This window comes from Haliaeetus leucocephalus, unplaced genomic scaffold (assembly GCF_000737465.1).
Source record: "Haliaeetus leucocephalus isolate CR32 unplaced genomic scaffold, Haliaeetus_leucocephalus-4.0 Scaffold228, whole genome shotgun sequence".
NCBI lineage: Eukaryota > Metazoa > Chordata > Aves > Accipitriformes > Accipitridae > Haliaeetus > Haliaeetus leucocephalus.
Window position 1 is genome coordinate 23,679,746 of NW_010972664.1, and position 27,577 is coordinate 23,707,322.

The window sequence follows — 27,577 nt, forward strand, 5'->3', positions numbered from 1 at the left end:
GCCGCGCCTGCCGCACCGCCTGCCGCCGGGAAGCGGCTTTCCTCGGCGGGCCGGGGGCGGCCGGGCCCTGGGAAGCCGCCCTCTTCGGGCGGGTGCTGCAGCGAGCCGACTGCCTGCAGCATTGCCTGGGGCTGCGGCTGGGCGTCGCGCCTTCGGCTCACCGCGCCAGCCGCGCCGTCCGCCGGGACTTCGAGCAGAGGGAGCCCTACAACTACCTGCAAGTGGCCTTCTTCCAGGTGGGGACCCGCGAGGGGGCCCCCGGGACGGAGGGAGGGGCGGAGGGAGGGATGGCACCCGCCCCGGGCAGGCTCCGGGGGGCTTCAGCCGTCCCTCGCCTTGGGGGACCACCGGCCGGCCGAGGAGGCGGTGGGCGAGGGCCGGCCGGGGACACGGGCGCCTGGTGGGCGAGTGCTGGGGCGAGGGGGGGGCCTGAAGAAGAAGGGGGGACCCGCAGGAGTTGCGTGACGGGGGTGTGCCGGCTCTTACTCCGCAGCTGAAGAAGCTGGACCGGGCCGTGTCCGCCGCTCACACCTTCTTCGTCGCTAACCCCCAGCACCTCCAAATGCGGGAGGACATAGAGAAGTACCGGCGCATGTCTGGGGTGAAGTCGGACAACTTCAGGGACCTGGAGGCCACGCCGCACTGGGTGAGGGTTCGACGCGGAGCCGGGCGTCCGCAGCTCTTATCCCCTCCTGGGGACCAGTCTGGGACCCTCATCTGTTCCCGCGCAAGGGCCTGAGGCAGGGCTCCCGTACATAGAACGCCTCAGGCTGGAGGGGACCTTTAGAGGTCATCGAGCCCCTCTACCATGGGCAGGGACCTCTTTCGCTGCATCAGGCCGCTCAGAGCCCCGTCCAGCCTGGCTTTGAACGCTTCCAGTGATGGGGCATCCCCAGCTTCTCTCGACAACCTGCTCCAGTGTCTCACCACTCTCGTCATAACAAATGTCTTTCCTTATCCTCAATCTAAGTCTACCCTCTTTCAGTTTAAAACCGTTACTCCTTGTCCTGTCACCACAGGCCTTGGTCAAAAGTCTCGCTCAGTCTTTCTTATAAGCCCCCTTTCTGTTTGAAAGGCTGCAAGAAAGTCTCCCCAAAGCCTTCTCTCCGGGGTGAGGACAAACCATTGCAAGTGTGACACGGAGACTTTCCGGTGGCAATTATGGCAGGCTGCGGGGCCTTGGAGAAGAATATTTGGCCGAAGTCCATGAGATTTGCTGTCACTGCGTGGTGGGCTGTGCATGATCAGGCAGGCCCCTAGATGTCAGCACTACCCTGCGAGCGACTCGGGGCATCCATCGGTGACACCCACACTGATGAGGGACCTGGATCTGTCCCTTGCAGGAAGCATATGAGGCTGGGGTGCAGCACTACAATGCGGATGAGTACCTGCAGGCTGTGGCCAGGCTGGAGGAGTCACTCACAGAGGCTCTGGCAGCACTGGAAGAGTGTCGTGCCCTGTGTGAAGGGCCTTGGGAGGACGAGGACGAGGAGGAGGAGGAGGAAATGCAACCTGGCCTGTACGAAGCCATTGCAGGTAGCGTTAGAGGCGCAGGGGGTTGGGTAGGAAGGCCATGCTGCCCACGCTGGACGTGCCCCATTCCCCAGCGCTCCTCTCTGGAAGAGGTGTGAGCTACTGCCTTTCTTGCTCCTCTCTCTTGCAGCCCATTATATTCAGGTTTTGAAGTGCAGACAGCAGTGCGTCCTTGAAATTGCCACAAAGCCGGGGCGGATTTCTGCCACGGAAGATTTCATACCCTCTCATCTTGATTTACTGCAGTTTGCCTACGATCAAGGTGAGCAGAGCCACAACCCAGCGGGTTATGCTGTGGCACCCCTAAACTTGCCCTTTGCCTCTGGGCCTGGAGGGCGGCATGTCACGGGGAGAAGCGGCACGCTGACCTGAGCTCTACCTCTCTGTACCTCGTCTGCCCCCCAACTCTTCCCAGAACCTCTTTTCTCTTGCGCAAGCCTGTGGCCGCCTTGGGTGAGGTCCCTCGTGGTCCACTTCAGTCTCCTTGTGCAGCTTCGGTAATGTGTGGCTGTTCCCGCTTCTTTGCCCCAGCGTTCTCCGTTTCAAGTCCTTGCTCCAACGATCTGCTGTGTATTTTATACTCTCCTTTTCAGTACGTGGCTCCAGACCAGGCCCCCGCTTCCTATCTAGAGCATGCGCCTGCATCTCATCTCAGCAGTGATGTTCCTTCTGAGTCAGCCCCGCCTGCCCTCACTGAACTGGTGGCCTGTCGTGACATGGGTCATCCTGTCACCCTGTCACTTTCACACGTCCCTCAGCTCTTCTCTTGGATACCTCTGCTCCTTCCCACACTGACCCAACCGTCTCTATTCTCCTCTGTCAGACCGTTGGTAAAACTCGTATCTCAGAGAAGCCTCCAGACCCCTCATCATGTCTGTTGGGTGAGGGAGGTAGGACTGTCTGTCTTCCAAACATATGCTTATTTTTTTCTCCATCTCCTCTGAACAAGCTCCCAATAAGTATTGGAAGTTGCCCATTCTTCACAGGGCTCATTCCCTGTGTTCTCTGCCTTTCGTTGGATAGAGACCCAACTAGGCAGGGATTGATGTGTACTCGGTGTAAGGCCTCCTACTGCTGGATCTCGACCGGGCCATTGGGTGCTGCTGGGCTATTTTCTGCTAACGGCAAGTCTTTCAGAGACAAACCTGTTTGTTCTGTTCTGTTCTTGCCCAAGTTGGGAACCAGGCACTGGCTGCTGAATGTGCTGCTTCCTACTTGCTTTTCTATCCCACGGATGAGCCAATGTTGGAGAAAATGAAAGAGTATCGCACAGAACTGGGAGAGAACACAGCTTTCACAGCCAGAGAGGTAGTTACAACCCCAGGTCTGTAATTTTTTGGCCCTCCTCTGTCCCATACGACAGGATCATAGTGTGGGACACAAAGAGGGAAACGTGTTTCACTGCAAATGTGTGCCAAGCCCAGGACTGAAGAAGCTGGAGCCTGAATTTACTTATAGTCTGTACCAGGCAGGGTCCCTTCAGGACAGAACTGGGCTTTCAAAGTGCACAGCAGTGTGTTGGGGCAGGTTTCTGCCCAGGACAGGGATGGGGGTTGTCTTTGTGGGATGGTTGTTTGACAGCCTTTTTGCTTCCTTAGAGTATTCAACATTACGTGCAGAGATCTTTGATGGAGAAGAAGCTGATTTATTATGCAGTGGAGCATCTAGGAGGAACTTTTAACGACCCTGTAAGTAACAGTATCATCTTAATTTTCCTGCCCTGATATCACCGAGACAGTTGCCAGAATTCACCTTGGTGGCACATGATCCAGAAAGGATGAGATGCTGATGAGAAGGACCCCCAGGTCCTTATGAGGTGGATCTTTAAGGCATTTCTGTTGCTCCAGGACTGAAGTTAGTTTGAAATTGCTGCTGTAACCGTAGGCATTAGCCCAGTCTGGCTGCTGTCAGAAGGAGGCTGGAACCATTGGTCTGGTATTCACTGGAGAAGCAGCACAAGCAACTGGCTGTTTGACATGATCCAATGTGGGAGAAGTTTGTTGTGTACTGAACCGTCTGCATCTGTTCCTACAGGATCTTTGGACTCCAGATGAGCTGATTCCTGAAAACCTAAAGGAGAAACACAGGTAAGGTTGGCCAAGTTGACTAGGACTGAAATATAAGTGTTGGAAGTAGGGGATGGGGTTGGACTGGCAGAGGTGGTACGAGGAACAGTAATACCTGCTGAGGAACGGGCAAAGCAGGAACAGGAAGGGTGTGAAATGCTACTGCAGAGGAGGGTTAGGCATAGCTCTGTGTACTGACAGCCCTGGTCTCTGTTTTTTCCCTCGCTCCCGAGAGAGGATCAGGAGAAGCAAAAGCAGGAAACTCTGGATGTGGAAGAGAGGGAGAAGAGAGGTGAGTAAAAGAGCTTGAAGAAGGACTTGGATGCAGTCAGCCAGGCTTAGCCAGGCTAAGTGCTGTCTTTTCTTCCATCCTCAGACATTTGAATGCTAGCATAGATGCAGGCTGACTCGAATGGCTCAGCAAGTCTTCTCACTGTTTCTTTTCTCCCTCTTTGATGCATGTGTAATCTTGCAAAATCTCACTGCGTACATCTCTGGGATGGGAACTCAAAGAGCACTGTGGCTGGAGAAGCTGAGAGCAGTGGTGCCTGAATACGCGACAAGCCTGTGGACATGCAGATCCCTGTTCAGTGTGGCAGGAGTGTCTACACCGAACCTGGTTCAACTCCACCAGCCCAACTTCAAACGACATTTTTCTGAAGGGGACAAAGGAGAGAGGGGGGGAAATGGAAACTGGAAACAGACCATTCGGCTTGGGCAAGTCTTTCCCTGAAAAACACAAGTCCAAATGGTTTGTGGCTGAATGCTAGAGACTGCAGAGTCCCGTGTTCTCGCTGGTCCTCTCTTATGTGTGGACACACGGCCTCTTGCAGGGCTCTGTCCTGGAGTCTTTGCGAGAAGTCACCCCAGGTGGTTCTCTGCTGTGACACACGGGAGAGCAGATCGTTCTGAGGCCCTGAGTGCTTTGGCATTGCTGACCACCCAGAGGTCAGAGCCGGGGGGGAAAAAAGGCCAAAGATCAAAAGATCAAATCACCAACTAATACCCATTGCGTCTCTTTGGGGCTGAAGAAAGTAGAAAGATTCTCTGGAGATGATTCTGGGATAAGACGTGTGATCGAAAGGGGGGTTGACGGAGGTGTTTACCTGCTTCTTTTCTCCAGAGCCTCACCGCAGTAGGCTGGACCTGTTCTGCTGCTGCGACCCACAGTGCACTCAACTTTCCCCAGCTCCCTGCTGCTCTCCCAGCAAGCCCCAAGTTTCTGCTGGCTCCTGAAGCACTCGCTGTAGGCCAGCTTCCCCAGCTGATGCTCTGGTTCCCCTGAAGCATGTGAGGGGTGCGAGTGGCCCAGGTCTGCGAGGAATGGGCACTTCTGGGGAACTGTCCTGTCTTCTCCGAGAATGTATAGTGTCTCTCCCCTTCCTTATCCAGGCTGGGGGTTGGTGTCCAAGGGCGTCTTCTCCAAAGCTTGCTCATGCCTCTCCGTGCTTGCTTCTCGACAGGCCCTTTGCCTTTTGAGGGTATCGCTGTCACGATGGATTCCCGACGGATGAACGGAACCCAGAGGGTTGTGTTCGACAGGGTGCTGACGGAGTCTGAGTGTAAGGACCTTCTCCGGCTGACGAAGGTGAGGCCTGCGTCTTGTAGGAGCTCCTGTACGTGTACTTGCCTCCTCAGCAGGCAGGGGTTTAGTGTTTCCATGGAGGAGAGATGGCAGCCTAATGCGTGTCATCTGTATCCTTCTATTCCAGGCAGCAGGAGAAGCAGGAGATGGCTACCGGGCAAGACGGTCGCCTCACACCCCACACGAAAGGTTTGAAGGGTTGACCGTTTTGAGGGCCGTGCAGGTAAGTGGTTCTGTGAGTCTGCCGCCTTCTCGATTGTCCAGGAAGAGTGTTTGCCACCCGAGCGTTTTTTCTCTGTGAAGTGCGCTGTGGATGGGGCCGTGGGTGTGTTATCTTCTTCACAAGCACACGTGCGGTCTCCCCTGACCCTCTTCCTCCACGATGATGTTTAGGTACATTGTACCTGGAGAGCTTGACAAGTGCTTTCCTTCATGTGAGACAGGGTTTCGGGATTGTCCCTCTGCGGTAGTCTTACAGACATGTTCAGCTTAGAATTGGAGAATAAATGAAGGTGGAAGGAGCCTCTGGAGATCTCTAGTCTGACCCCCTGCTCACAGCATGGCTAATCCCAAAGCTAGATGAGATCCCTCAAGGCTTTACACAGGCCAGTCCTGAACATCTCCAAGGGTGGAGATTCCCCAGCCTCTCTGGGCACCTGTTTCAGTGGTGTACCGCTCTCAGGAGCATTAAATTTCTCTTTATACCTAGCCAAAATTTCCCTTGCTGCAGCTTTTGCCTGTTGCTTCTTGTCTTTTCAGTGTGTCCCTCTGAGAAGAAACTGTGCCCATCTTCTCTATAACCCCCTTGTAAGTGACAGGAGACTAGTTAGATCCTCCTTTGACCTTCTCTCTCTAGGCTGAAGAAACCCAGCTCTTTCAGCCTCTTTCTAAGTCATGTGCTCCAACACCCCTGCCATCTTAAGACCCTTTGCTGAAGACTCACTCCAGTGTGCTAGTGTCCCTTGTGTACTGGGGCACCCCAAAATGATGCTGCATTCCAGATGTGGCTTCATGTGCTGAGTAGAAGGAAGGCATTGCTGTGCTGTACAGGTGTACTTATAATTACATGAGAAGACATGTTATTTTCTTACATGCGTGACCACAGGACTTTACACGGGTCTCTTCTTCTGTACTGTGTACGTGGATCATTTCTTAGAGTGTCTTTGTATGTAAGTATTCTAACAGGCTTGTTTTTCACTTGTAGCTGGCCCAGAATGGGGACGTGGACTGGAGAGACACCAAATTGCTTCTGCAGGCCAGTGAGAAATCACGGAAAATCATAGAGTCCTATTTCACTCCTGGAAAGAAACTCCATTTCTCGTTCACACACCTTGTGTGCCGCACAGCCGTAGACGGTAAAGAATCTTTCGCCCTGTTAAGCCCTGTCTTCTGGAGTCTCTTCAGTCCCAGCTATGTGCTCTAAGGAGACTCTCTTCCCTTTGCTCCCACTGTGCCCCTTTCTCTCTGCCGTATTCTTTCTTGCAACTGAAAATGCCCATACTCTTTTCCGTAACTTCCCTTTTCAGAGGAACAGGAAGGTCGCATGGATCTTAGTCATCCTGTCCATGCTGATAATTGTCTCTTGGATCCTGAGGGGCAAGAGTGCTGGAGAGAACCACCTGCCTACGTGTACAGGGACTACAGGTAAGAGGAGAAGAAGGGGACCTGCATTAGATCATGTGGAGATCAGAATATCTCCCTGGCCCCAAGAGAGGATGAGCTCAGCTTATAGAAACAAGGTGATGGATTGTTGGCTCAAAGCCAGCCAGGAGTATAGCGTCAGGCAGGAGGCTCCATTGGAGGCTTCACAGCGAGGTGTGGAACACCTTCCTTGGGCTGGGAAGAAGATCTGCCCTTTCTCCCTCCTCCCAGCCAGCATTAACGGAGAGCAGAACAAGGGTGGGAGGCTGCACGGACTAGAACCGTGATATCAAATTGTTGTCTTGTGGGTCTACCACAGTACTACAGTCCACTGCCAGCCTTTATGACAGTCTGTTTCTTCTAATCAAGTTCTGTCTTTCACAGTCTTCCATGCATTAGAGGAGAGGGAGAACCAGGCTCCTTGGATTTCCTTTCTTTGAGCAGTCAGTAGACTTTGTTGACTATTCTCTCCGTTCACCTCTCTCAAGATTCACTGCCAATACTTTGTGTTGGGTTTTTCCATTTCATGTGAGAGGTTTTTTTTCCAGCCTGTGGCAGGTTTTGTTACTCTTCTGTGAAAGAACCTGAAATATATTTTAAAGGTGGCGACAATTGTTGCACACTGCAGCCAGATGAGGTCAGTTCACTACAGTTGATTCCTCCTATTTACCATCCCATCCCTGGGCATCCAGAAATCTAATCTGCCTTTTCTTTGAGTAGTAGCTGTAGCCAGAGCAGAAATCCTCTCTGAGCAGCCTGTTGTAAGGATGTGGGGCTTAGAGGGAATTCCGGTATCATTGAGTCCGTTTCCCTTCCAAATACAGGTGTTGAGTTGGCATAGTCAGATTGTAAAGTTACCAGGGTCTGTCATGTAACTGGTTAGAGCTCTGTCCCTCCTGTGGGAAAGCTGTCCTGTCACCTCACTCCTCCCTGGGTAGTGGGCTTCTCTGACTTCGACTTGAATCTATGTTAAAATATCTTCCTGGGATCTGTGCCACTGAGCTATTTCCAGTATTCCTGTTCTCTTGCAGAGGGAATTGTGATGGACCAACCAACTCGCAGTGTCCTTTTGAAAGAGGTCCCTGTGCTCCAGACTTCCTAGATCTCTTCTGTGTATTTGTGCCACGTTCATTAATGATACTATTGAACAGGATTGCGCCCAGGGGTCCCAGAGCCCCAGTGATCCTCCTCCAGGCGAACAGTACTCCTTTCGGTGCCAGTGCTGCGCTAGTCAGTGTGTGCTGTTCACGTGCACTTCTTCTCCTTCTCTGTGTTCACTAGTAATTTCTCTAGTGACACCATTCTGAGTACTTCTACCAGAGTCCGAACTGCTGAGATTGAGCGTGTTGGCTTTCCCTGCGAAATCAACTGTTTTGTCAAAGATTGTGTGGCTAGCCCAATCTGCTTTTAGTACCCCCATGCTACATTTTAAGACCATTTTCCATTTACCTCTTGTCCTTCAGTTACCCTTCTCCTCAGAAATGGAGTCTAAAGCCCTGCAGACTGTTCAGGTCAGGCTAACAGGCCTGTTTATGCTTCAGCCATTATCCCTACCCTCCTGCTCCTTTGTGCGTGTGACAGCGATCCTTGCTTTTTTCTGGTCGTGTTACCACCCTGACTTCACAGTCTTATTAAAACCCCATGGGAGAAGAGCTGTAACCTCCCAGGTTTCAGGGTTGGTAATCCTCTCACAACAGTCCTTATGTCCTTAATGTTTTGCTTCAGCAGCCACAATGTTGATTTCTGTTTCATTCTCCCAGTCCTGTTAATGAGCCTTTCTTGTTCTTCTGATGTTTTCTATCAATCAGCTTAATTGAATACCAAGAAGAACTCAAGTAGTTTGTGGTCCATTCTTTCACCTAGTTGACTGTGGTCTCACTTGCATTGAACAGTGGCCTCACTACTTCTCCTTTTGGCTAACGTTAGTAAAGAAAATTCTTGTTTTAATTTTTCTTTTCTGCATGCGCCAAGCCTCTTTTTGAACATTCTTATGTTACCCTGAAATTCCTTGACTCTTAAGACATGGCTTTCTTTGCTGATCAGTCTCCTCTTGCAGGCTTTGGATTATTCCCAATCTTAAAGCATAAACAGCGTCATGCCAGGTCAGAACCAAGGTCTGTCTAGCCCAGGGCATTGTCACAACGGTGCCACAGATGCATGCTGCAAGGATTAAAAATAAACCAAAACAAAACGGGACAAGCGCGTAGAGCTAACTCCCTGGCATACTCTCCCAGCCTCCGGTGGCTTGCAGCTTGGGGACTTCCCTGAGCTGGGCACTGCTGTATTTAACACCCCCAAATGGATTCTCCTGTTACTGGTCTACTCGCTTTTTGAGCCTGTGGTATGCACAGCCTCCTGTGACAAGAGGCGTGGGGAAGCACCTGGGAGAAATGAGCTTCACCATCCATACGTCTTCTTTCTTTTTGTCCACAGTGGCATTCTCTACCTCAATGATGACTTCCAAGGTGGGGGCCTTTTCTTCACCGAAATGGACACTGTGACTGTCACAGTAAGTCTGCGACTGGCCAAAAGATGGAGAGAGGACTGAGGGTGAGACTTAGTCTGGGCGGGTGGGAACTAGTTGGTTATTGGATCCCACCACCCCAAAACCAATCTAGTGCTGTGGCAGATTCAAATAGGGGCAGCTAAAGGCAAATTGAGGCAAATCTCAGACAGAGGAGAGGTTAACTCCTTCCTAGCTGAGATGTTCCAGGCTTTTCCAGTCTGTGGGTGTCCATGACCTGTGTTGTCCCTTTGATTCTCTCTCTCTGTCCCTCTCCAAGGTCTGCCTTGCTCATAGACTGGCAGTGGATGCCTAGCAGCTCTCTGCTGTGCCACGTTCCCAGCGGCAGCGTGACCTCTGTAGGAGGACCGTGTACCCCAGGGCAGGGGGCTGTTGGCTTCATTGTCTCTTCTCTCTCTCCTGGCAGGCCGAAGTGCATCCTAAGTGTGGAAGGCTAGTAGCCTTCAGCTCTGGCAAGGAGAACCCCCACGGCGTGTGGGCAGTGAGCCGCGGAAGGCGCTGCGCCATTGCTCTCTGGTACACGCACTCCCAGGAACATGCCGAGCAGGTAAAGGACGATGCTGGAGAAATGGATATAAGTACCTCCGAGGTAGATCAAATCCCACCGAGGAACGGCGTGTGGGCTGTCCCATGGGGCAGGGAGCAGTGCAGCAGCTGGGGGTCATCCTCTGACGAGGTGCCTGGTGGAGGGGCCGGCCTGCGGTGGGTCCTGCAAGAGAGAATGGGCTCTGGGAGGGTGGGATGGACGTGGCAAAGACGAGAAGTGTCTTGTCAGCCCCTGCAAGCAGAGCCAAGACCGTAGCAGTGAGGGGCTCACGTCATCTCTGTCTCCATGGCTGCAGGAACGGGTGAAGGCAGAGGAGCTGATGGAGCAGAGGGCTGTGGAGCAGGACCGGCCTGACGGAGAAGAACGTCAGGGGACCGATCGCAGCGGCAGATCTTCCTCAGAGCCTCCCCTTCCCAACAGCGGAGCCAGGGCCACGAGCCGCAGGCAAAAGCCTGGCTCGGACAGGACACAGCACCCCAAGGGGCTGCGGGTCAGGGACGAGTTCTGAGTACGCGGGGCCCCGGGGGCAGGACTGGCACGCACCATGGCCGGGCAGGTCGCGGTAGCACCGGGACCACGGAGTCCTGGAGCAGTGTATTAGCATGCTAGAGCCGTAGTGATGGGGAGGGATGCAGCTTTCTTCTCTGTGACGTCCCAGCAGCTGAAAAATGGGAGCGGGGACAGAGTATTAAAGTCAGTGACACCAGGACTTTCTTCACTGCCAACGTGTTCGTGTCGCTCAGAAGTAAGAAGGTAGGGTCTCCTCGCCCCAGTCCCCTCAGTGCCAGCTTCTCAGTCAGCCAGGGCCAAATCTGAGCAGGGGAAGAGGAGCCTGGGGTCTTTCAGCGAGGGCTGTCTCACATTCAGGAACTCAAAACAGAAGCCTCTGAATTTCCTAGGCACCTGCAAACTCCAGAACCTCGCAACTGGTCTGAGAGAGGGAAGGTGAGGGACTGTGAATATATGGAATAAAAACAAAATGCTGGACACAGATGTTGGTGGGAGCTTGAGTCTGTACATCAGGAGGGAGACATGCGTGCTCACTGCTGATGGAAATTTAATTAACAAATGATGGAAGGAGATTGAGCCCTCAGTGAAAGAAAACAAAATATTTGCCCAGATGCCAGCTACTTCTAAGAAGGGAGAGCAAGAGAGAAAGTCAGCTCTGCCATAACTAACCCCTAGAGAGGGTGGGGAGTGCCTTTAAGAAAAACCACTGTATGCTCACGTTTCCCTGCAGCAACACCTCTCTTCTCTCTTATTTTGTTGTTGTTGTTGTTGTTGTTGTTGTTGTTTTCCCCATCCATGCACCAAAATGCCCCCGAAAGCAGAAGAAATATTTTGTTTATCATTTTCCACCCTGATGTAAAGACAATCTGCTGTCACTGGCCAGGGGATTAGTGTCCCGAGATGGGATTATATTGTAGCCCAACAGGAATTGAATGGGGTGGATATGGAGTATCAAAAAGAGCATTGACCCTTTTCCTGGGAAGCATTAGAGCCAGAGACCAATCTGTGGTCATGATGTACTCGGCCCTTGATGGGAGTTGTGCATGGAGACCCCAGCTAGAGTTCAGGTGGAAGAAATCTGTAGGGCCAGGGCCAGTCGTGTAGTAGGTTGGTGGGTGATCCCCTCGCCGCTGGTGGCACAGGGCCCCACTCCACGGGAAGGGCAGTCTTTCCTCAGTCTGAATCCCAGCACTTCCCTAACACACAAGCTTAGGAAACCTGCATCGGCAACCCTTTTCGCCTCCTGTCTTCCCCAGGGTCACAGGAAAAAGACAATTTGGTGCATGCATTTCAGGTTCCTTGGCAGGAGGTCCGTCACATCCTAGCACTCACACCTCCGTCCGGATGATTTATGTGGGGGTGCTGGATGGATCCTGCTCGACGAGGACATGTTGGGGGGCAAGGGGCCAGTGTCCGCATCTCTGGCTTGCTTTGCCCAAAGGTGGCTTGGGTGATTAGACTGATGGCCTCCTGACGTCAGATGAGATCCGTTAAAAGGTATTTATCTCGGGCTTGGGCCAAAGCCGCGGGAGAGATTAAAAGAGATTGAGGCCAAGATAATCCCCTCGCAGCATCCCACTAAAGTGGCTGCCAAAAGGCACGCCACCAAATCTTTTGCCGCCCCTGGCCCCTGTGCCCAGTTCTGTTTTCCCCATGCGGAGCCCAGTTTGCTGCCCGGGGGGGTGGTGACCCCAGCCCTGCCGTGGGTTTTCCCTTGGCAGGGCCACCGTGGGTGGCTCCATCCCTCTTCCCGCCCTGCCCAGGACACCAGTGGCACGCTGTCCCCGGGAAAACAGCAATTCCCGTGGACTGTGAGGTGCAGCAAGCCCTGCCCCAGTGGCTGATAATCCTACCCTGTTCTGGCTAATCTTCGCTTTATTGGTTTGTTGCTGATATAAACAGAGGGAGTCAAATCTGCCTGTGATGGTTTCTTTCCCTTCAGGAGCAGTGTGCTACTGTCTCTTTTCACCCCTCCCCATCCACCTGCTTTGCATTACGTCCCAATCCGATTTCCCCAAGTCTCTGGTGTCTGATTTAATTTGCCTGACGCTGCTCCTGGAATCAGCCCTCCCCCCAACCCCTCCCGTCCACAACCCTCCAGCTCCCCATGGGGAGATCAGTCCTGGGAGAGGCTGAGGAGCAGAGAGGGAGCAAGGGACTCGCCGGGTTGACGCCGGGCAGGATTGACTGGAGACCGCACAGGGACAAGGGGCTTCTGGCCAGCGGGGAGCCGTTCTCAGCAGGGGAGGCAGGCTGTGAGGGTCCCATCCAGGGGAGACCGCAACCCACCTCGCTCTGCAGATCCCGGTAAGGATGCTGCCTTGTTGTGATGCTTGAGGTCACCTTGGTGAGCCCGGTATTTGGGAACCTGAGTTTCTTGGCATGATTCTGTGGGGAAGTCTTTGTACGAGGGCTGAGCCCATCAGAGGATGTGGGAGGGGAAAATCATGGCAGGGAAGGAATTGGGGTTAGCGACGAGATGTCCGTACAATGATGAGGGGCTTTGTGCTGGGATGGGGTTGCTTGTTCTCCCCTTGGCAGGTAAACCTCACCAGTTTCCAGACTGGAACGGGAGGGTTACACCTCCCTTGAGGGACCTGGCACTCACTACCCATACACAGTCCGGCACTCCCAGTGCACCCATGTGCACACCGCTTTGCAGCTGGCTGCTTTTCTGGATGGAGAAGGAGCCCTCAGAAATCGAGTAGCAGAGCAGGGTAATTTTACCCTGGCCTTTGATCTCCATCACAGGAGAGGGGGATCATCTCTGTATCCGGCTCTGCAAGGAGCCCAGGGTCACCAGGGCGAGCATGCGAGGCCAGCCAGGGATTACACAGAGACCCAGGGATGCTGCCTGTTAATGCTCAGTCCTCCTTCCTGCACCTTTCCCTTTTCTATTTCCAGCCCTCTCCCAGCATCCCACGGAGGGACCGCTCCCTCCCTCCCCAGTGTGGGGAAGCTACCCGGAGGATAGGAAATAAGGTTCACCTCCCCTGCCTTCCCACCCATCACTTGCACCGCGATCCCCACAGGGGAGTGATGCAGGTGGCTCGGTCGGACAGCCCCTGGGGTGCGAGGGACATAGCCGCTGCCCTGAAAAGTCATGGTGTGGCAGCAAAAAGCAGAAGGCGGATGATGCCAGACCCCCCCCAGCCTCGCACCACAGTGGAGGTATTTGGTCTGCTACGAGCAGAGAGCCGAGGGCTCAGCGTGGGTCCGGTTGCCCACAGACAGGAGTGCTACAGCAGGAACCTCCGGCAGGTTTGTCAGAAAAGGCAGGAAGGGAAAGAACTGTCACGTTGGGGAGCAGAAGAAATGGAAGAAAAGCCGAGAACTGTGAAGTGGATGAGCACAGCCGAGGCAGAGCTCGGAAGAGGGCTGGCGTGAACCGGCTATGCCCAGGCTCTCTCTGGCTGTGCCGTGCTCCACGGTGATGCTTGTAGGAGGCGCAGATCTGGACCGGTGCTGGTGCCAAGGTCCTCCCATCAGTAGCTCTTTGCAGTGCTGGGCTGGTCGTGATGAATTGCTTTTCCCAAGGTACCTAAAGTCTTTGTTTCCTCTACTGCTTAGCATCCACCTGAAAGAGCCCTTACTTCCAGAAAGCACTGAGTGTGCACCATTTAGAAGCCTTTCCCATTAAAACCAAGCTGGGCAGGTACCATGAGCTGATCCGTGGATCCACAAGAAACGTGCATCCACAGCAGGAACATGCCCTGGCCAGACTCCAAACTCCATTCCCCTTTCCTCTGTTCTTCCCCCATTTTGGTTCCCCTATTTCCCGTCCTAAATTTACACGACCATGACGAGCTGCTCTTTTGCACACACGCCGTGGGCCTCCTGGGAGGCAGCTGCGCTTCGCTGGGGACCAGGTAACTCACTCTCCACAAATCGCACTGGGACGCAACGGGTGGAGGCAACAGGCAAAGCTGGAGCTATTATTATCGCTCATCTGTGGCTTCTTGTCCTTCTGAGGCTGAGAACAATTCCCAACTTCATTTAGAGTGTTCCCTCAAAGGGATTTAAAGGTTCGGACAGAATCCTGAACCTGAGCTGCACCTTCTCTATATTTAGCCCTTTTTATCCATCCTCGACATCGTCTGCCTGCCCTTTGATCTGCCTACCGGCTCCAAAAGCCCCTCATCTGGTTGTGCAACTTCACAGAGCAGGTGCCTGTGAACTGGCACTCCCATGCTTGTGCCAGAGTTGAGAAAGAAACACCCAGGGAAGGGAAAAGAACGGTAAAAAAGCAGGAGAGATGCAAGGAAGACTGGGGATCCGATGGGTAATGAGGAGGACGTGCAGCCAGCTTCACCTGGGCAGAAATTGCAAGGAAGAGAGAACAAGGGTCCCATCTCTGTGCAGGTCTGGGTGGGCAAAACCAGAAGTCCACAAAGACAGATTAGGGCAGGTGGATGGACGATGGTCTCAGATGGCCAAGGGTGTGTGAAACAACAGCCTGGAGAGTTTGGGGACCAAGCAGAGGACACTGGAAGGAGAATGTCAGAGGAAAGAGGTGGCCCAGCAGGAAAAGGCGATCCAACGCTTAGGGCTGATGGACGGGAGGTAGGATCAGTCCCAGGGATCACTGAGAAAGGGGAAGGTGTGGACCACAAGGGTAGGGCTGGTCTCCGCAGGGTGGCTGGAAGTTCAGATTTGCCACTTGGTGTGCTGGTAGGCAGCGACCAGGGTTGGGCGCAGTCTCCGCAGCTTGACTGTACATGGAAGCTGAGGGGTAAATGCCACAAGATAAGGAGGATGTGCAGCCTCCTACTGAAAGCTGCAAGGCCTTCCTCGGCATCTCTCCAGTCTGTCGGTTAGCCGAGAGATGGTGCGGGGTGCCCAGCCCCTTCCCAGCGGAGAAGCATGCTTTCGTGGCCAGCGGCACTCCACCAGCTGCAGCTATGCATCCTTGCTGGGAAGAACCCCCTCATCGCTCTTCTGTCAAAACAAGAGAAGAAAAAAAAAAAGTGGAAAGGGTCCAGCTCAGGTGCTGGTCTGTCCCCATCCTTCAGCGTAGCTGAGGCTGGCAGCCCCAGGCCACCTCTGTGGCACGTGCCCCGGGCTCCTCTCCTGCTCCGTCACCGTGTGCTGGGACCAGCAGCCACGTCCAGCGCATGGGCAGGGAGAAGGGAAGAGGCAGCAGTGCTGTGGCTCCGTTCAGGCTCACAGACAGCACGTACAAGTCTTGCTCTGCAAAGCATAGCCTCCGTCTGGGGTAAGTTCAAGCCTCCTGGGAGCTGGGGAAAACCTGTATCTCCCTGGTTTTCCTACACTTACACCATGCATCAGGAGTCACTGACCAAGCAGAAACTCACCCTGCCTGGAAGATCGAAGGAAAGCCACAGAGATGTTCAGGGGAAGGGATTCTGGAGGGAAACTCGAAGAGCTGTACGAAGCAGTGAGGAAAGGTGAGCTCAGGAGTTATCTGCACGTGCTCTCCCACAGCAGGAGGGCAGCCTGGCATGGAAGGACCCAAAGCCCCGTTGGCTGGAAGAAATGAGGCTTCAGGCAACAGGCCAGAGGGGGGTGGAGGTGATGTGACCCACAGGAACTAGAAAGAGAAATTCTGCAGACGCTGCTGGAGCATTTCTTGGCCTTCGGGCAAAGCGCTGGTTCTAATGATGGAGAACACCTGGAGCATTTCTGGACGCTCACATCTACCCAGGAGAAAGATCAAAGCGATAAAGACCAGATTTGTCTACAAGACTGGGAAATGCTAGAATCACTGGTGAAGTTTTAAGTGCATGTAATGAGAAAGAGAGAACAAAAGAGAGATGCTGTATAATCATATGGCGCACCTGTATCTTGAATATGGATTACCGTTCTGGTTCATTGCTCTCTCTGCAAAAACCTATCATCTATACTCTGTAAACAACTGAAAAGGGCTTAGAGAACAACAGAGGTAATAGGATGTAATGGCTTACATGGGAGGAATAACTGAGTGTGCTCTGCAGTCCGGAAAAGGGATGGCTATGACAAAGATCTATAAAATATCAAGTGATGCTGAGGTGAATAGAAATCAGTTATTTGCTGATTCTTCCAACTCAAAAGCTAGGGACCACCGAGTGGAACTAGTGCCATTGGGGAGTAACAGAACCAGGAACTTCTTTGCAGAGCCTGCCACTAAGCTGTGGAAGTCATCACCATGGGGTACTGAGGATGCAAAACTTTGACATGGGCACAAAAATCGTGTGGACAAATGCATAGAAGAAAAGTTCATCAAGGACCTGCATACAGTAATGCTGCCTCTAGCTTTGGACGTCAATGAAAAGCTGGGGCTAGGAAAGTCAGAGAAATACCACTATCTGCTTTTGTTATTCTTAGATCCTTCCCTAGGCATCCACTTTTTTTTTTTTTTTTTTTTTTTTTTTTATGGGGAAATGGAAGGGAACCCTGGCAGAGCACCTCAACAGCCCTCAGATTTCTTTGGTGGTCAAAGAGCTGGTGGGCACTGCCTGGTGATCCTTTGCCTAGGACAAATGATGGGAAACAGCCACCGGGCTCCCCCTATGAAGTTTCCTCCTCCTGGAGCTGAGATGGACAGCTTGGCCATGGACAGGGAGAAGCTGATGAAGAGGGCCCAGGACTTGTAGGGCTTGGAATGGAGAGGTTAAAAATAAAGAGGTGAGGGGGCCAGTGTGGCCAGATGTGCTGGCTTTGGCTGGGATAGAGTTAATTTTCTTCCTAGTAGCTGGTATGGGTCTATGTTTTGGATTTGTGCTGAAAACACTGCTGACAACCTAGGGAGGTTTTCGTTACTGCTGAGCAGTGCTTACCCAGAGCCAAGGGCTTTTCTCCTTCTTACACCACCCCACCAGCGAGGAGGCTGGCGGGGGGCATAAGAAGTTGGGAGGGGACATAGCTGGGACAGCTGACCCAAGGGATATTCCAGACTATAGGATGTCATGCATATGCCATGAAACCTCAGCAAGAGGCTCTGGAGGTCTTCAGCTTCCCAGTGTACATGTAAGCAGGCTACAGGACCAAATGAACTTTTGGTGAGGCTGGGTACAATCTTCCCAAACACTAAGGGCTTTGACCAGATACAGCACAACACTACCAAGCATTGAGCCAAGAAATGGTTGCTAAGCCTTTATCAGAGATGCTTACATTTGCATAACTGAGCAGTCAGTGCCCTTTCTACTCACACCTCTCTCCTTTGATTTGTCTCCCCAGAACCAAGGCTGCCCCGCGTGGAGGAGCCACCCCTAGGTCAGAAAGATGGGGGAAATTGAGCAGATGAAGCAGGAGGCTGAGCAGCTGAAGAAGCAGATTGCGGTAATGCTGGCAACAGTCACAAAACTGCTGAGCGAGTGTCTACCCTTCCCCCTGTGTCCAAGTTCTCCTCCTGAGCTACAACTCGGGGCTGAGCTTTTTCCACCTACACCCTTGGAGCCCACTGCGGTTCTGCACAGCCCTTGGAGTGCTAATGGGGATCTTCATAGCGTGGGGGGGGAGAGAAGATGGGACACTACCCTGGTGAGAAGCAAGTGGCCACCAGCACTGTGTCTGCAGGGGGCCCAAAGAGAAGTAGCGTGTCCCCAGGACCTCCTCTGTCTGGGAGGCAGGTGGGAGCATCCATGGAGAAGGTGTAGCATGGGGAACCAGATGCTGAGCAGCTTTTGGCTCACCTTCCTGATGTTTGACTGGTGCCCAGGTGCCCTAGTCACAGACCAGGATCCCCCTGTGTTGGCCAAAATCCAAACACAGCAGCCCCTGTTCCTGCTTCTAGCAGCCCCCAGGCTATGCCCCTGAATTTCACTTGCCATTGCCTTCAACACACGGCTTTTTTTCTGTCTCATCTGCTCTTGTCTCTTCTCCAGGATGCCCGGAAAGCCTGTGCAGACACAACGCTTGCTCAGGTAAGGGACAAGGCTGGCTGGGCCGGTGGGGGGGTGTCAGCTAGCACCACTCCATCTCTTTGTTCGGGAAGCAAAGTTAGGAGGCAGAGATGAAGAGAGCAGTAAAGCTCCCGCCAGCCCAAGCTTAATTCTTTCTCTCCTCCCCACCACTCTTCCCTCAGATTGTGTCTGGAATGGAGGTTGTTGGCCGCATCCAGATGCGGACCCGAAGGACCCTGCGTGGGCACCTGGCCAAGATCTACGCCATGCACTGGTCCACGGACTCCAAGTGAGAGAGAGAGATGCCGCTGACCCGCTGGGTGCAGGGCAGCACGTGGGTGTGAAGGGCAAGACGGCTCCGATGGGAAGAGAGCTACTAACGTGATCTTGTTCCTCTCTCACAGACTTCTGGTCAGTGCCTCACAAGATGGGAAACTGATTGTGTGGGACACATATACAACCAACAAGGTAGGAGCCAGATGGCTGCAGCAAACCGGGATGCTGGAGGGGGTCCCCTCGGAGCTAGTGCCCTTGCCCTGCTCGCTCTGCTGCCAAAGTCCCGACAAGGTTTCTTGTCTTCCCAGGTTCACGCCATCCCTTTGCGTTCCTCCTGGGTCATGACCTGTGCCTATGCCCCCTCAGGCAATTTTGTGGCCTGTGGGGGCCTTGACAACATGTGCTCCATCTACAACCTCAAGACTCGTGAAGGCAACGTCAAAGTGAGCAGGGAGCTCTCAGCCCATACAGGTGTGTGTGCTGCCCGCCGGCAGCCTGCGTGCCCTCTGCTTCCAAACCTCACTCTTCCAGCCCTGCCCCGTTTCTCATGTTTGCTTGTTCCCACTTCCCAGGTTACCTCTCCTGCTGCCGATTTCTTGATGACAACAATATTGTGACTAGCTCTGGAGATACCACATGGTGAGTGTTACCTCCTGCATCCCAGTGACGTGACCTCCGGCTTTTTGAGGCACAGCACACAGCGGCAAGTGCAGTCCTTTTGCTCTGCAGCGGTCCTAAGGACAAATTGCTCCTACATGGGGAGGCCACACAGAGCACCTTAGGAAGCCGGATCTGTTCTTCCTCCCTTGGCAGAACAGGTTCTTCTTTTCCCAATTGACGTCAGGTCAAGATGCAGGTCTGTTGGTGAAGCAGTAGAGACCATGTTGTCAGCTCTCACAAAGCACGGTGTCATTTACTCCAGGACAGAAAACATTGTAAATATATGTGGAGTCCGCATACGTGCTCCACTTCTCAAGTCTTGCCAACTGTGCAAGGGACACCTGCAAAGCCAGTGCCTGGATCCTTCGGTTCCTGGCTCTCAGGTCTCACTGTGCTGTGACTCTAAGCAGAGCTGAGTCTTTATTCACCCCACCCCATCCCAACACCTGCTTTGGAAGAACCTCTTGACGGAGGATGAGTCCGGATGAGGTATTTCCATAAAAGATCAGTCAAGGTTACACGGGGCTTGTTTGCCTGGCTGTAATGTGGGATCCCAGTGACCATGGCCCGTGCATCCTACAAGCGTGGATACAGCAGACCTTTTCCAGCTGTTTGCCTGTGAGTCCCTCTCACCTCCTCTCAGTATTCCCTTCGACTGTTGCAGTTATGGGAATTCGGTCAAACCTCACACGTCCCCAGCCTTAGTCTAACTCTGCTTTGGCAAAGGTATGACCAGCAATAGCTGTGAAGGTATCTCCTGTTGTATCCAGCGACACTCTCAGCCATTTTCTCACGCTGTAGCCAGGCCCATGGCTTCCCTCGTTTGTTTGCAAGTGCAACAGCTCTTCAGCCCAGCTATAGATTTGTTCTGCCTGGGTTGGCTCTGAGAAGTTCTCTCTATTGCAGCGCGCTCTGGGACATTGAGACAGGGCAGCAGAAGACCGTGTTCCTGGGTCACACCGGAGACTGTATGAGCTTGGCCGTCTCCCCAGACTTCAAACTCTTCATCTCTGGGGCTTGCGATGCTACTGCCAAACTGTGGGACGTGCGGGAGGGCACCTGCCGTCAGACCTTCTCAGGGCACGAGTCCGATATCAACGCCATCTGCGTATGTATGCTGTCTGCACAGTGGTGGGGGGGCAAGGGAAACGGAGGGTGGACCAGCTCTGAAACGGGGTCTGGGGACAAGGATGAAAGAAGCTGTCACGGTCCTGTGGGGAACATGGTCTCAGGAGACCTTGGCCCCATGATCCAGTCTGATGCAGGAAAGGCCAGAGTTCACTGAAGTTTGGGGGCTGGCTCTTCCCAGGCACCGGTGCACCGAAGCATCTAGGTCTGACTCAAAGCACTGCTTGGACTCAGCCAGCACACCGTGGTCTGTAGAGCTCAGCGCCCTTGCACAGGTGCTGGTGCAGCTTTGCTCATATAGGAGCTGTTGGGAACCATGGTTCGGGCATGTTCCAGGAGCCTTGGCGCAAGGCATAAGTGGGGCAGCAGGAATACCTAACTCAGCTGAGGGTCTTGGTCAGCTCCAGACAGCAGAGGTGGGAACTTGGGATCAGAGGGAGGTCTTCTGAAGATGAGGTTTTCACAGGAGGCAGCACAGTCATTTTGGGGCAAGTATCCCCCTCAGAGGCAAGGGTTCAAACCAGAGACCTAGAGGTGGCAGGGCAAGAAATATGTCAGTTTAATCCTGTGCGGCTAACCAAATGAGTCTGGCAGCTCCCTGCAATGTCTGCAGCTTGAACCACCCTTCACTGACCTCAATTAGTGCAGCTTTTCTCACCTGTCCCATGGTTACCCTGCCAGCCGTATGGTTTTCTGCCATACCTGCTCCTGAGGAGCTCTTTTTTGCTCCTCAGAGCAAGGACGCAGAAAAGGAGTGTGCATGAGAAGGTTGGGGCATGAGGATCAGACAGAGGAAGGCTCTTGTAGCTCTGAATCGTGCCAGACCCCATCTGGGGGATAACGGGTGGACACTTGTCAAGCCCCAAACTAACAGCTGGAGTTAAAGAGACAATAATCCTTCCTCAAGCACTGGGACGTCTTGCAATAGCTCTGGCCCCTAGGTCATTGGCTTTCTTGAGGTGGGAAGGGGTTTACTAGGTCTTAGGAGAAGCATCAGTCTCCCCCTCCAGCAGACTGAACTTGTATGATCCAGTGTCGTCCCACCGGGATTTCCAACCTCCGTGGCTTCCTGGTGGTTAGCAGGGAGGCGAAGAGTTGAGGCACAGCCTGATTAAAATCTGGTGTGTGCCTTCCTCAGTTCTTCCCCAACGGTGAAGCCATCTGCACCGGCTCAGATGATGCCACCTGCCGACTCTTTGACCTCCGGGCAGACCAGGAGCTCATCGTGTACTCTCATGAGAGCATCATCTGCGGAATCACATCAGTCGCCTTCTCCCGCAGTGGGCGCCTCTTGCTTGCTGGATATGATGACTTCAACTGCAACATCTGGGACTCCCTGAAAGCAGAGCGTGTGGGTGAGTGGCTCCTGGAGGTCCCTCTTTCATTCCCTGCAAGGTCATCTGTCCCTACCAAGGCAAAGAAAAGGCCTTTGTTTTTTCTAAAAGGGATACATCCTATACTGACTGAAACCCAACCAAGCTTCCTCGCACTTAAGGAGCACACCATAACTAGTACAACTCTTTTGTGCAGAACTATTGTTTTTAATGTTAAGGAAGTCAAGCCTTTAAACAACATTGTTTCAAGGGGGGAAAGAGCATTAAGGTTCCTATTAGCTAAAACTGCTCACAAGCACCAGTAGTATTTCCTACTTTCTCCTAGCCTCTGCCATTTGCCAGTCCCAGCTACTCACAGTGTCACCTGGTGGCCAGGCGCCAAGCTGAATATCGACCTGGGCTTCCATCCATCATCTTTGGATACTCTGTGATGCTCATACACAGAATACACCCAAGTGCCATTTTTTTCTTTCTGATGAGGCCCCTAGCCTCTCAAAACGTATAACGCAGCCCACCAACGGAGTTACTATTTCTCAGTTTTATCAAGGACACCATCCTTTCTTAGTCCAACCATTGCTCCAGGGTGAAAGCAGTTGTACGAGGGTTCAGCTAGCCAGACCTTCCCGAGAACATTGTTCTTTGGCCAGTCCCGTGCGTGCTGGTCATATGCCACACACAAATGTCCTCCTGCATGTTTGTTCTTATTAGCCACGTACCAATTGTAACACGTTGTGCAGGAACAGACAGCGCGATACACAGGGGTGTAGGTACGCAGCCTACGATGCGTGTCCTCAGCGTGGTCAACCCCTTCGTCTCTTCCAGACCCCGCTTCTTTTCCTGACCTCTCTTCTTTCCCCCCATAGGAATCCTTTCTGGCCATGACAACAGAGTGAGCTGCCTGGGGGTGACAGCAGACGGCATGGCCGTTGCCACCGGCTCCTGGGACAGCTTCCTCAAGGTTTGGAACTGAGGACGGCAGCAGAGAGGGAGAGAGCAGTGGAAGCACGGCCCGCAGCCCGAGCCCACGCAAAAACAGCATCGTCAGCTGAGCACAACAGAAACGCCTACCTACCACTCCCGCTTGTCTCTAGACACAGGTCACTTGTAGGGGTCTCCCAGAGTGAAAGGGGAAGGGGAGCAGGGGGAGCTGGGGAGCAGGAGCACACACACTGGCCCTTCTCTCCATCTCTAAACAGGCCCAGCAGCTTCCAGCCTCGTGCGGGCTTGAAGACTTCCAAAACACCGTTCACCATGTCTCAGGACTTTACAGTACAGTGCAGACACCCTGTGTCTTCCTTCGAACGCCTCTACCCGTGTTGACACCTACCCTTCAGAGGACCCCTTATCCAACACTTCTGTTCCAGACTAAGCTCTGTCCCCGATTTGACTCTACCTAGCTTCCCTGTGCAGCTGTCCTATATCCCTGCAGACAGCCTCAGAGGCGTACTGGATTTGAGATTTCTATCATGCAACCTCAAACAAAAAAGCTAGTGTAAATTGGGTTCATTTTCCATTGGGGAAGACATAGCTCAAGTCTTATCTATGCATAAATGGGGGAAAGGTAGCCCTCAGACCTGCCAGAATACCAGGGAATATTATATTTATTCTTATTTATTGTCTGCTTCTTGCTGTTCCTTCTCTTTTTGCCTCACTCCTGCATCGTGTGGTGACCCCGTCTAACCAGTAGCCACCAACCCCTGTTTTCAAGTCTGTTATAGATCTTCATAGCCCAGGCAAATAAAGCTCACATAAGCACTGCAGGCTGTGTTCTTTCCAGCATTGCAATGAGCTACTGCAAACTCTCCTTCCCTGAATACTGCCAGCTGATCCCATCCAGAGAACTTCTTACCTGCAGGCCTTGCTCTACCTCAGGGTCCCCAGGGGAGGGTGTTCCTACCTATGTCGTAGCTGAGAAGAGGCTGTTAGTCCAGAGGCTTGCTGCCCTAAAGTGGGGATAGCAAGCTGAAAATGCATACTTGCAAACTTTGGCAATTTGAGCTCAATTACAGGACACAACCATTATACTCAGCCCCTATTCCAGTCGTTGGCTCCTAGCAACATGCTGGGGTCCCAAGGCTCTGCTCGGGAGAGTTGAAGGTCAACAAGGTGTAGTGACTTATCAACAGAAGGTCAAGATGTTAATGCGCAATGCCATCTCATCCTATTTTGGATCTCACCCTCACGCCAGACCCTTGCAACAGGCTACTGTCCTTTGTATACATTAGCTTCAGGTCAGTGTAGGCACAGCAGAACACCAGAAGTGACACTAAATACTCTCCTGCACAGAGCTGCAGCTTCCCAGCCCATTCTATAGGTCAGAGCCTTCTCAGCACAGCTCTGTGGTGGCATGTTACAGGCAGTGGACAGAGCTGAGTTTTAGGCCTAATGGAAGGCTGAACTGTTTGTTCCTGAGTCCTTGTCCCCAAAGAAAACATTGCACCAGGCAAGCAGGGGGCTCCTAGTGTCCTATCAGGACATAAAGTCAGCAAAAATTTAATGCAAATTTATTTGCTACAGATAAAAACTCTACAGTAAGTCAATACAGATAATATACAACAGAAGAGCTAAAGTCTGTACTGTACATAAGACATGCAAAACTAGGAGAGAGAGTGTGTGCTCTTTCCCTTTTCCCCATCAGGGATAGGTAAGAAGAGCAACAAGTCGAGTTTCAGTCTATGGCAGGGTTTCTCGCTCCTAGAAGACTCTCAAAACATAGAAGTAAATTACAGCAAGATCCTGGAAAGGGAAATCTCTAGTTCTCCACAAAAGGACACCGTTGGTTCTCTTTGTTCAAGTCTCTCCAAGCACAGTTCCCAGATTTGAGGCTCCTGCTCAGATCCACCGTCACTTCCTTCTTCTCCCCAAGGTTCTCTCCCAACGCATGCCTCTTACCCTAGAGAAACAAAAAATACCAAGCATACAGCATAAAACACAAGTTAATTGAGGGTTAGTTTATTCTCAGTAGAACGCATAGCCCATTTGCAGACCCTTCAGCTTTGGCTCTCTTGTGACAATGCCCAAGAGTGATGGAATTCTTTCTACGGCCTAAAGAGAAAGGATGCACTGAAGTGGGCAATATCATGGTAAGGCCAAAGATACAGACATTGAACAAGACTTGGAGGCCTCTAGGGACAAGACTGACCCACAGAAAAACACTTACGAAACCACCAGTTCCAAACTGGGGGCCTACAAAATAAAGAAACTGAAGGATTTGTGTTTTTTTCAGCCCATTCTCCCTCCCACAGTATGGCTCATTAAGGTTTACCTGGCGAGGGGCAGGAGCACTGGGGGAGTTATCATCTTGTAGGATGCTGAGGGGAGAGCGGCCAGTTCCACCAGATGTTGTCATGATTTTGTTATTGGTCTTGCGTCTTACAGGCTTGCTCCCTAGTGACAGAAGGAAACACGTCAGTGTGTCACGACAAGGCTAAAGGGTCCTGGGTTTTAAATGCCACCTGGCCTTTATCATCTAGCTTGCTTGACTGAACAGCAAAGGCTATTACCCAAGGACTTCCAGATAAAGGGATCACAGAAAAGTTGAGGTTGGAAGGGAGCTCTGGGCCCCCTGCTCCAGTATGGCCACCTAGAGCTGGTTGCCCAGGACCATGTCCAGATGGCTTTTGAATATCTCCAAGAATAGAAACTCTGTAACCTCCCTGGGCAAACCTGCTCCAGTGCTTTGTCATCCTCACAGTGAAAAAAGTGTTTCCTCATGGTCAGATGGAGCTTCCTACAGTCCAGTTTGTGTCTATCGCCTCTGGTGCCATCACTGGGCACCACTGAGAAGAGCCTGGCTCTCCCTTATACCCTCCCTTCAGGTATTTATACTTATTAGTAAGATCCCCCTGAGCCTTCTCTTCTCCAGGCCGAACAGTCCCAGCTCCCAGCCTGTCCTCATCAGAGACATGCTCAGCAGAGTTTTCTGAGGCACAGTCTATATTAAATTAAAGCCTCTCAGCACCGCTCAGCCATAGCACTTAGATGTGCTCCCCCCCTTGCTCCCCAGCTCTTCCCAAGAAGAAACTCCAAGGTCCTGCTGAACAGGCCTCCAGGATTACAAGCCCGTCTCAGAGAGTGGAAGAGATGACATTCACCTCTCAGAGAAGCATATTTACCTCTCGATTTTGACTACCGATTGAAAACATGGTTTTTCAACTCCTGGCAAGAAACCAGTTCGATAAAAGAACAGTTCCCAAAGGGGGCCGCTCTGGTCTGCCAGCTGCAGACCCCCAGGGCCAGGCTGTCCGAGGTGACGGGGGACAGCCAAACCGGGGAGGGGGGGAACGGACAAGGTCTCCGTGAGGACGGGAGCCAGGAGAAGGCCCACGCCCCGGAGGGTGTTGACATGCTCGTCCCACGGACCGTGACGCTCCCCAGGCACACGGAGCTTTACCCGTGGGACCCCCCCACCGACCACTTACCCGAGGAGACGCCAGGCCCGGCAAGGCGGCCTGGCCGAGCCGGGGCTGCGCTGGGAGAGGGCGGCCTCTCCGCTTCTTCCCCCGGGGCGGCGGCGGGCGGGGAGCTCCGCCGGGCCGGTTCTTCCACCACCGGCTCCTCGTCGGGACTGGCCGGTCCGGGCTCCTGGGCCGCGGCCTCGGCCCCGAAGGCCTCGTTGAGCTGCCTCACCAGGCGGTCCAGGCTCTCTGCCGGGGAGGGACGGAGGGAGGACGGGGTGAGCCACCGGGCAGCCCACCCAACCCACCCGGGGCGGCCTCACTCACCACTCGACACCGCTCTCCTGGGCGTGTGGGAGACACCGGGCGTGGGCGACCGCGGGTCCTGGGCCTGCCTGCTCCCCGCCACCGGTTCGGCGGCACCGGGCTGAGGGCTGCCCGCCGGGGAACTCACCACCTGCGGAGAGAGCTAGGCGTGTAGGGGCGGCGGGCCGGGGTCCGCCGCGGGGGGAGGCGGGTGGGAGGGCGCCTACCTCGATGGGGGTGCGGAAGATGCCGGCGCTGGGGGAGCGGGGGTCGCTGACGTGCGCCAGGTGCTTGTTGTGGGGGGCGACCGGGGCGCTACCGGAGACCCCCATGGCGGCAGGTACTGCGCTGCTGCGCCGCCCTGCCCCGCCCCACCGGCCGCCGCGATTCAAATTTCCCGCGCCTCGGGAGGCGCCGTCCCATTGGCCCTCTGCGCGGAGGAGGGACCCGCCACGCCACGCCACGCCACGCCCCCCATCTCCCGCTGGGGCCGCCCGGCGGCTCCGCAGTCTCCGCCCGGCAACGTCCCGCCTCGCCCGCCGCCGGCCCGCTGTCAATCTCCGGGGAGCTCCCCGCCCCTATTGGCCGAGGAGCCCGGTACCTCCCCCCCAGCCCCACCCGCGACGGCAGAAGGATGGCTGCGATTGGGCCAACCGGCCGGGCGGTGCCGCCCGTCCCGTCCCTCAGCCTCGCCCGTGAGGCGCGGGATTGGCCAGAGCCCGCCTGACCACGCTGGGCCCTGATTGGTTAGGGTGGGGCCGTGGGCGGCGCAGCAGTGAGCCGCTGTCATGGCGGAGCTGAGCGAGGCGCTGCTCTCGGTGTTGCCGTCCATCCGGGTGCCCAAGGCCGGCGACCGGGTCCACAAGGACGAGTGCGCCTTTTCCTTTGACACGCCGGTAAGCGCTCCCCGCGGCCGGCCCGTCCGCTTCGCCGGGCTGCCCCCGGCTCCGGCCCGCTCCCAGCCCACCCTCCCGGCGGGGCGGGGGGCCGGGCGGCCGCCGCTTTCGCGGGGCGCGATGGGATTTGTGGTTCCCCGGTAACCGGGAGCGGCCGGCGGCCGGGCGGAACGCCGGGTCCTCCGGGACTACAGAGACCGGCGTGCCCCGCGACGCGCTCCTGCCGGCCGCGGGGCGATGGGGGCTGTAGTTCTGGGGACGGAGCGGGCGTGGGCAGGTCGCTCGCCCCGTTCGGTTGCCGGCCCGGGCCGCCTGGAGAGCTGCTGCCCCCCC

The 27,577-nt window shown here is 54.1% G+C and overlaps 4 protein-coding genes across 6 annotated transcripts in view; 3 read left to right on the forward strand and 1 right to left on the reverse strand.

Annotated features, from left to right (window-relative positions):
* The window catches only part of LEPREL2 (leprecan-like 2), an 11,336-nt gene extending 805 nt beyond the window's left edge, over positions 1-10,531 (forward strand). The window contains exons 2-16 of the mRNA XM_010567688.1: positions 34-236; positions 494-646; positions 1,344-1,536; positions 1,664-1,795; positions 2,708-2,841; positions 3,132-3,221; positions 3,568-3,620; positions 3,833-3,891; positions 5,063-5,187; positions 5,312-5,407; positions 6,389-6,539; positions 6,711-6,828; positions 9,259-9,334; positions 9,756-9,896; positions 10,192-10,531. Coding sequence (XP_010565990.1) covers positions 34-236; positions 494-646; positions 1,344-1,536; positions 1,664-1,795; positions 2,708-2,841; positions 3,132-3,221; positions 3,568-3,620; positions 3,833-3,891; positions 5,063-5,187; positions 5,312-5,407; positions 6,389-6,539; positions 6,711-6,828; positions 9,259-9,334; positions 9,756-9,896; positions 10,192-10,404 — 1,937 coding nt within the window. The 3' untranslated portion in view covers positions 10,405-10,531. The remainder of the gene's footprint in view (positions 1-33; positions 237-493; positions 647-1,343; positions 1,537-1,663; positions 1,796-2,707; positions 2,842-3,131; positions 3,222-3,567; positions 3,621-3,832; positions 3,892-5,062; positions 5,188-5,311; positions 5,408-6,388; positions 6,540-6,710; positions 6,829-9,258; positions 9,335-9,755; positions 9,897-10,191) is intronic.
* A 1,999-nt stretch (positions 10,532-12,530) lies between these two features.
* Positions 12,531-22,738, forward strand: GNB3 (guanine nucleotide binding protein (G protein), beta polypeptide 3). Of its 2 annotated transcripts, XM_010567574.1 has the most exons (10): positions 12,531-12,713; positions 17,583-17,684; positions 18,230-18,268; positions 18,430-18,536; positions 18,652-18,715; positions 18,832-18,994; positions 19,096-19,162; positions 20,090-20,291; positions 21,450-21,666; positions 22,509-22,738. In XM_010567574.1, the coding sequence occupies exons 2-10, from the start codon at positions 17,628-17,630 to the stop codon at positions 22,613-22,615; spliced, it is 1,023 nt and encodes a 340-aa protein (XP_010565876.1). In that variant the 5' UTR covers positions 12,531-12,713; positions 17,583-17,627; the 3' UTR covers positions 22,616-22,738. The 2 variants fall into 2 exon arrangements, with proteins under 2 accessions (XP_010565876.1, XP_010565877.1); XM_010567575.1 differs by lacking the exons at positions 12,531-12,713; positions 18,230-18,268 and having other exon boundaries at positions 17,628-17,684.
* Positions 22,739-24,397: 1,659 nt separating this feature from the next.
* Positions 24,398-26,680, reverse strand: CDCA3 (cell division cycle associated 3). Its single transcript, XM_010567689.1, has 5 exons — positions 26,576-26,680; positions 26,370-26,499; positions 26,067-26,291; positions 24,911-25,032; positions 24,398-24,538 (listed from the first exon to the last, which is right to left on the reverse strand). Exons 1-5 carry the CDS (start codon positions 26,678-26,680, stop codon positions 24,398-24,400), a joined length of 723 nt encoding a protein of 240 aa, XP_010565991.1.
* A 418-nt stretch (positions 26,681-27,098) lies between these two features.
* Positions 27,099-27,577, forward strand: part of USP5 (ubiquitin specific peptidase 5 (isopeptidase T)) — a 14,793-nt gene continuing 14,314 nt past the window's right edge. For both annotated transcript variants that reach the window (XM_010567577.1, XM_010567579.1), the window contains exon 1: positions 27,099-27,244. In XM_010567577.1, coding sequence (XP_010565879.1) covers positions 27,137-27,244 — 108 coding nt within the window. In that variant the 5' untranslated portion in view covers positions 27,099-27,136. The remainder of the gene's footprint in view (positions 27,245-27,577) is intronic.

What these genes read in the sequence shown, in the direction of transcription:
- CDCA3 (XM_010567689.1), bottom strand. Translation starts at nt 26,680, where the DNA reads ATGGGGGTCTCCGGTAGCGCCCCGGTCGCCCCCCACAACAAGCACCTG. An exon ending in CAGGAGAGCGGTGTCGAGTG is followed by an intron (nt 26,292 to 26,369) that starts GTGAGTGAGGCC and finishes CCTCCCCGGCAG; the next exon opens with AGAGCCTGGACCGCCTGGTG. An exon ending in GTGCTCCTGCCCCTCGCCAG is followed by an intron (nt 24,539 to 24,910) that starts GTAAACCTTAAT and finishes TTGTTTCTCTAG; the next exon opens with GGTAAGAGGCATGCGTTGGG.
- GNB3 (XM_010567574.1), top strand. Translation starts at nt 17,628, where the DNA reads ATGGGGGAAATTGAGCAGATGAAGCAGGAGGCTGAGCAGCTGAAGAAG. An exon ending in AGCTGAAGAAGCAGATTGCG is followed by an intron (nt 17,685 to 18,229) that starts GTAATGCTGGCA and finishes TCTCTTCTCCAG; the next exon opens with GATGCCCGGAAAGCCTGTGC. An exon ending in GGAGCTCTCAGCCCATACAG is followed by an intron (nt 18,995 to 19,095) that starts GTGTGTGTGCTG and finishes CCCACTTCCCAG; the next exon opens with GTTACCTCTCCTGCTGCCGA.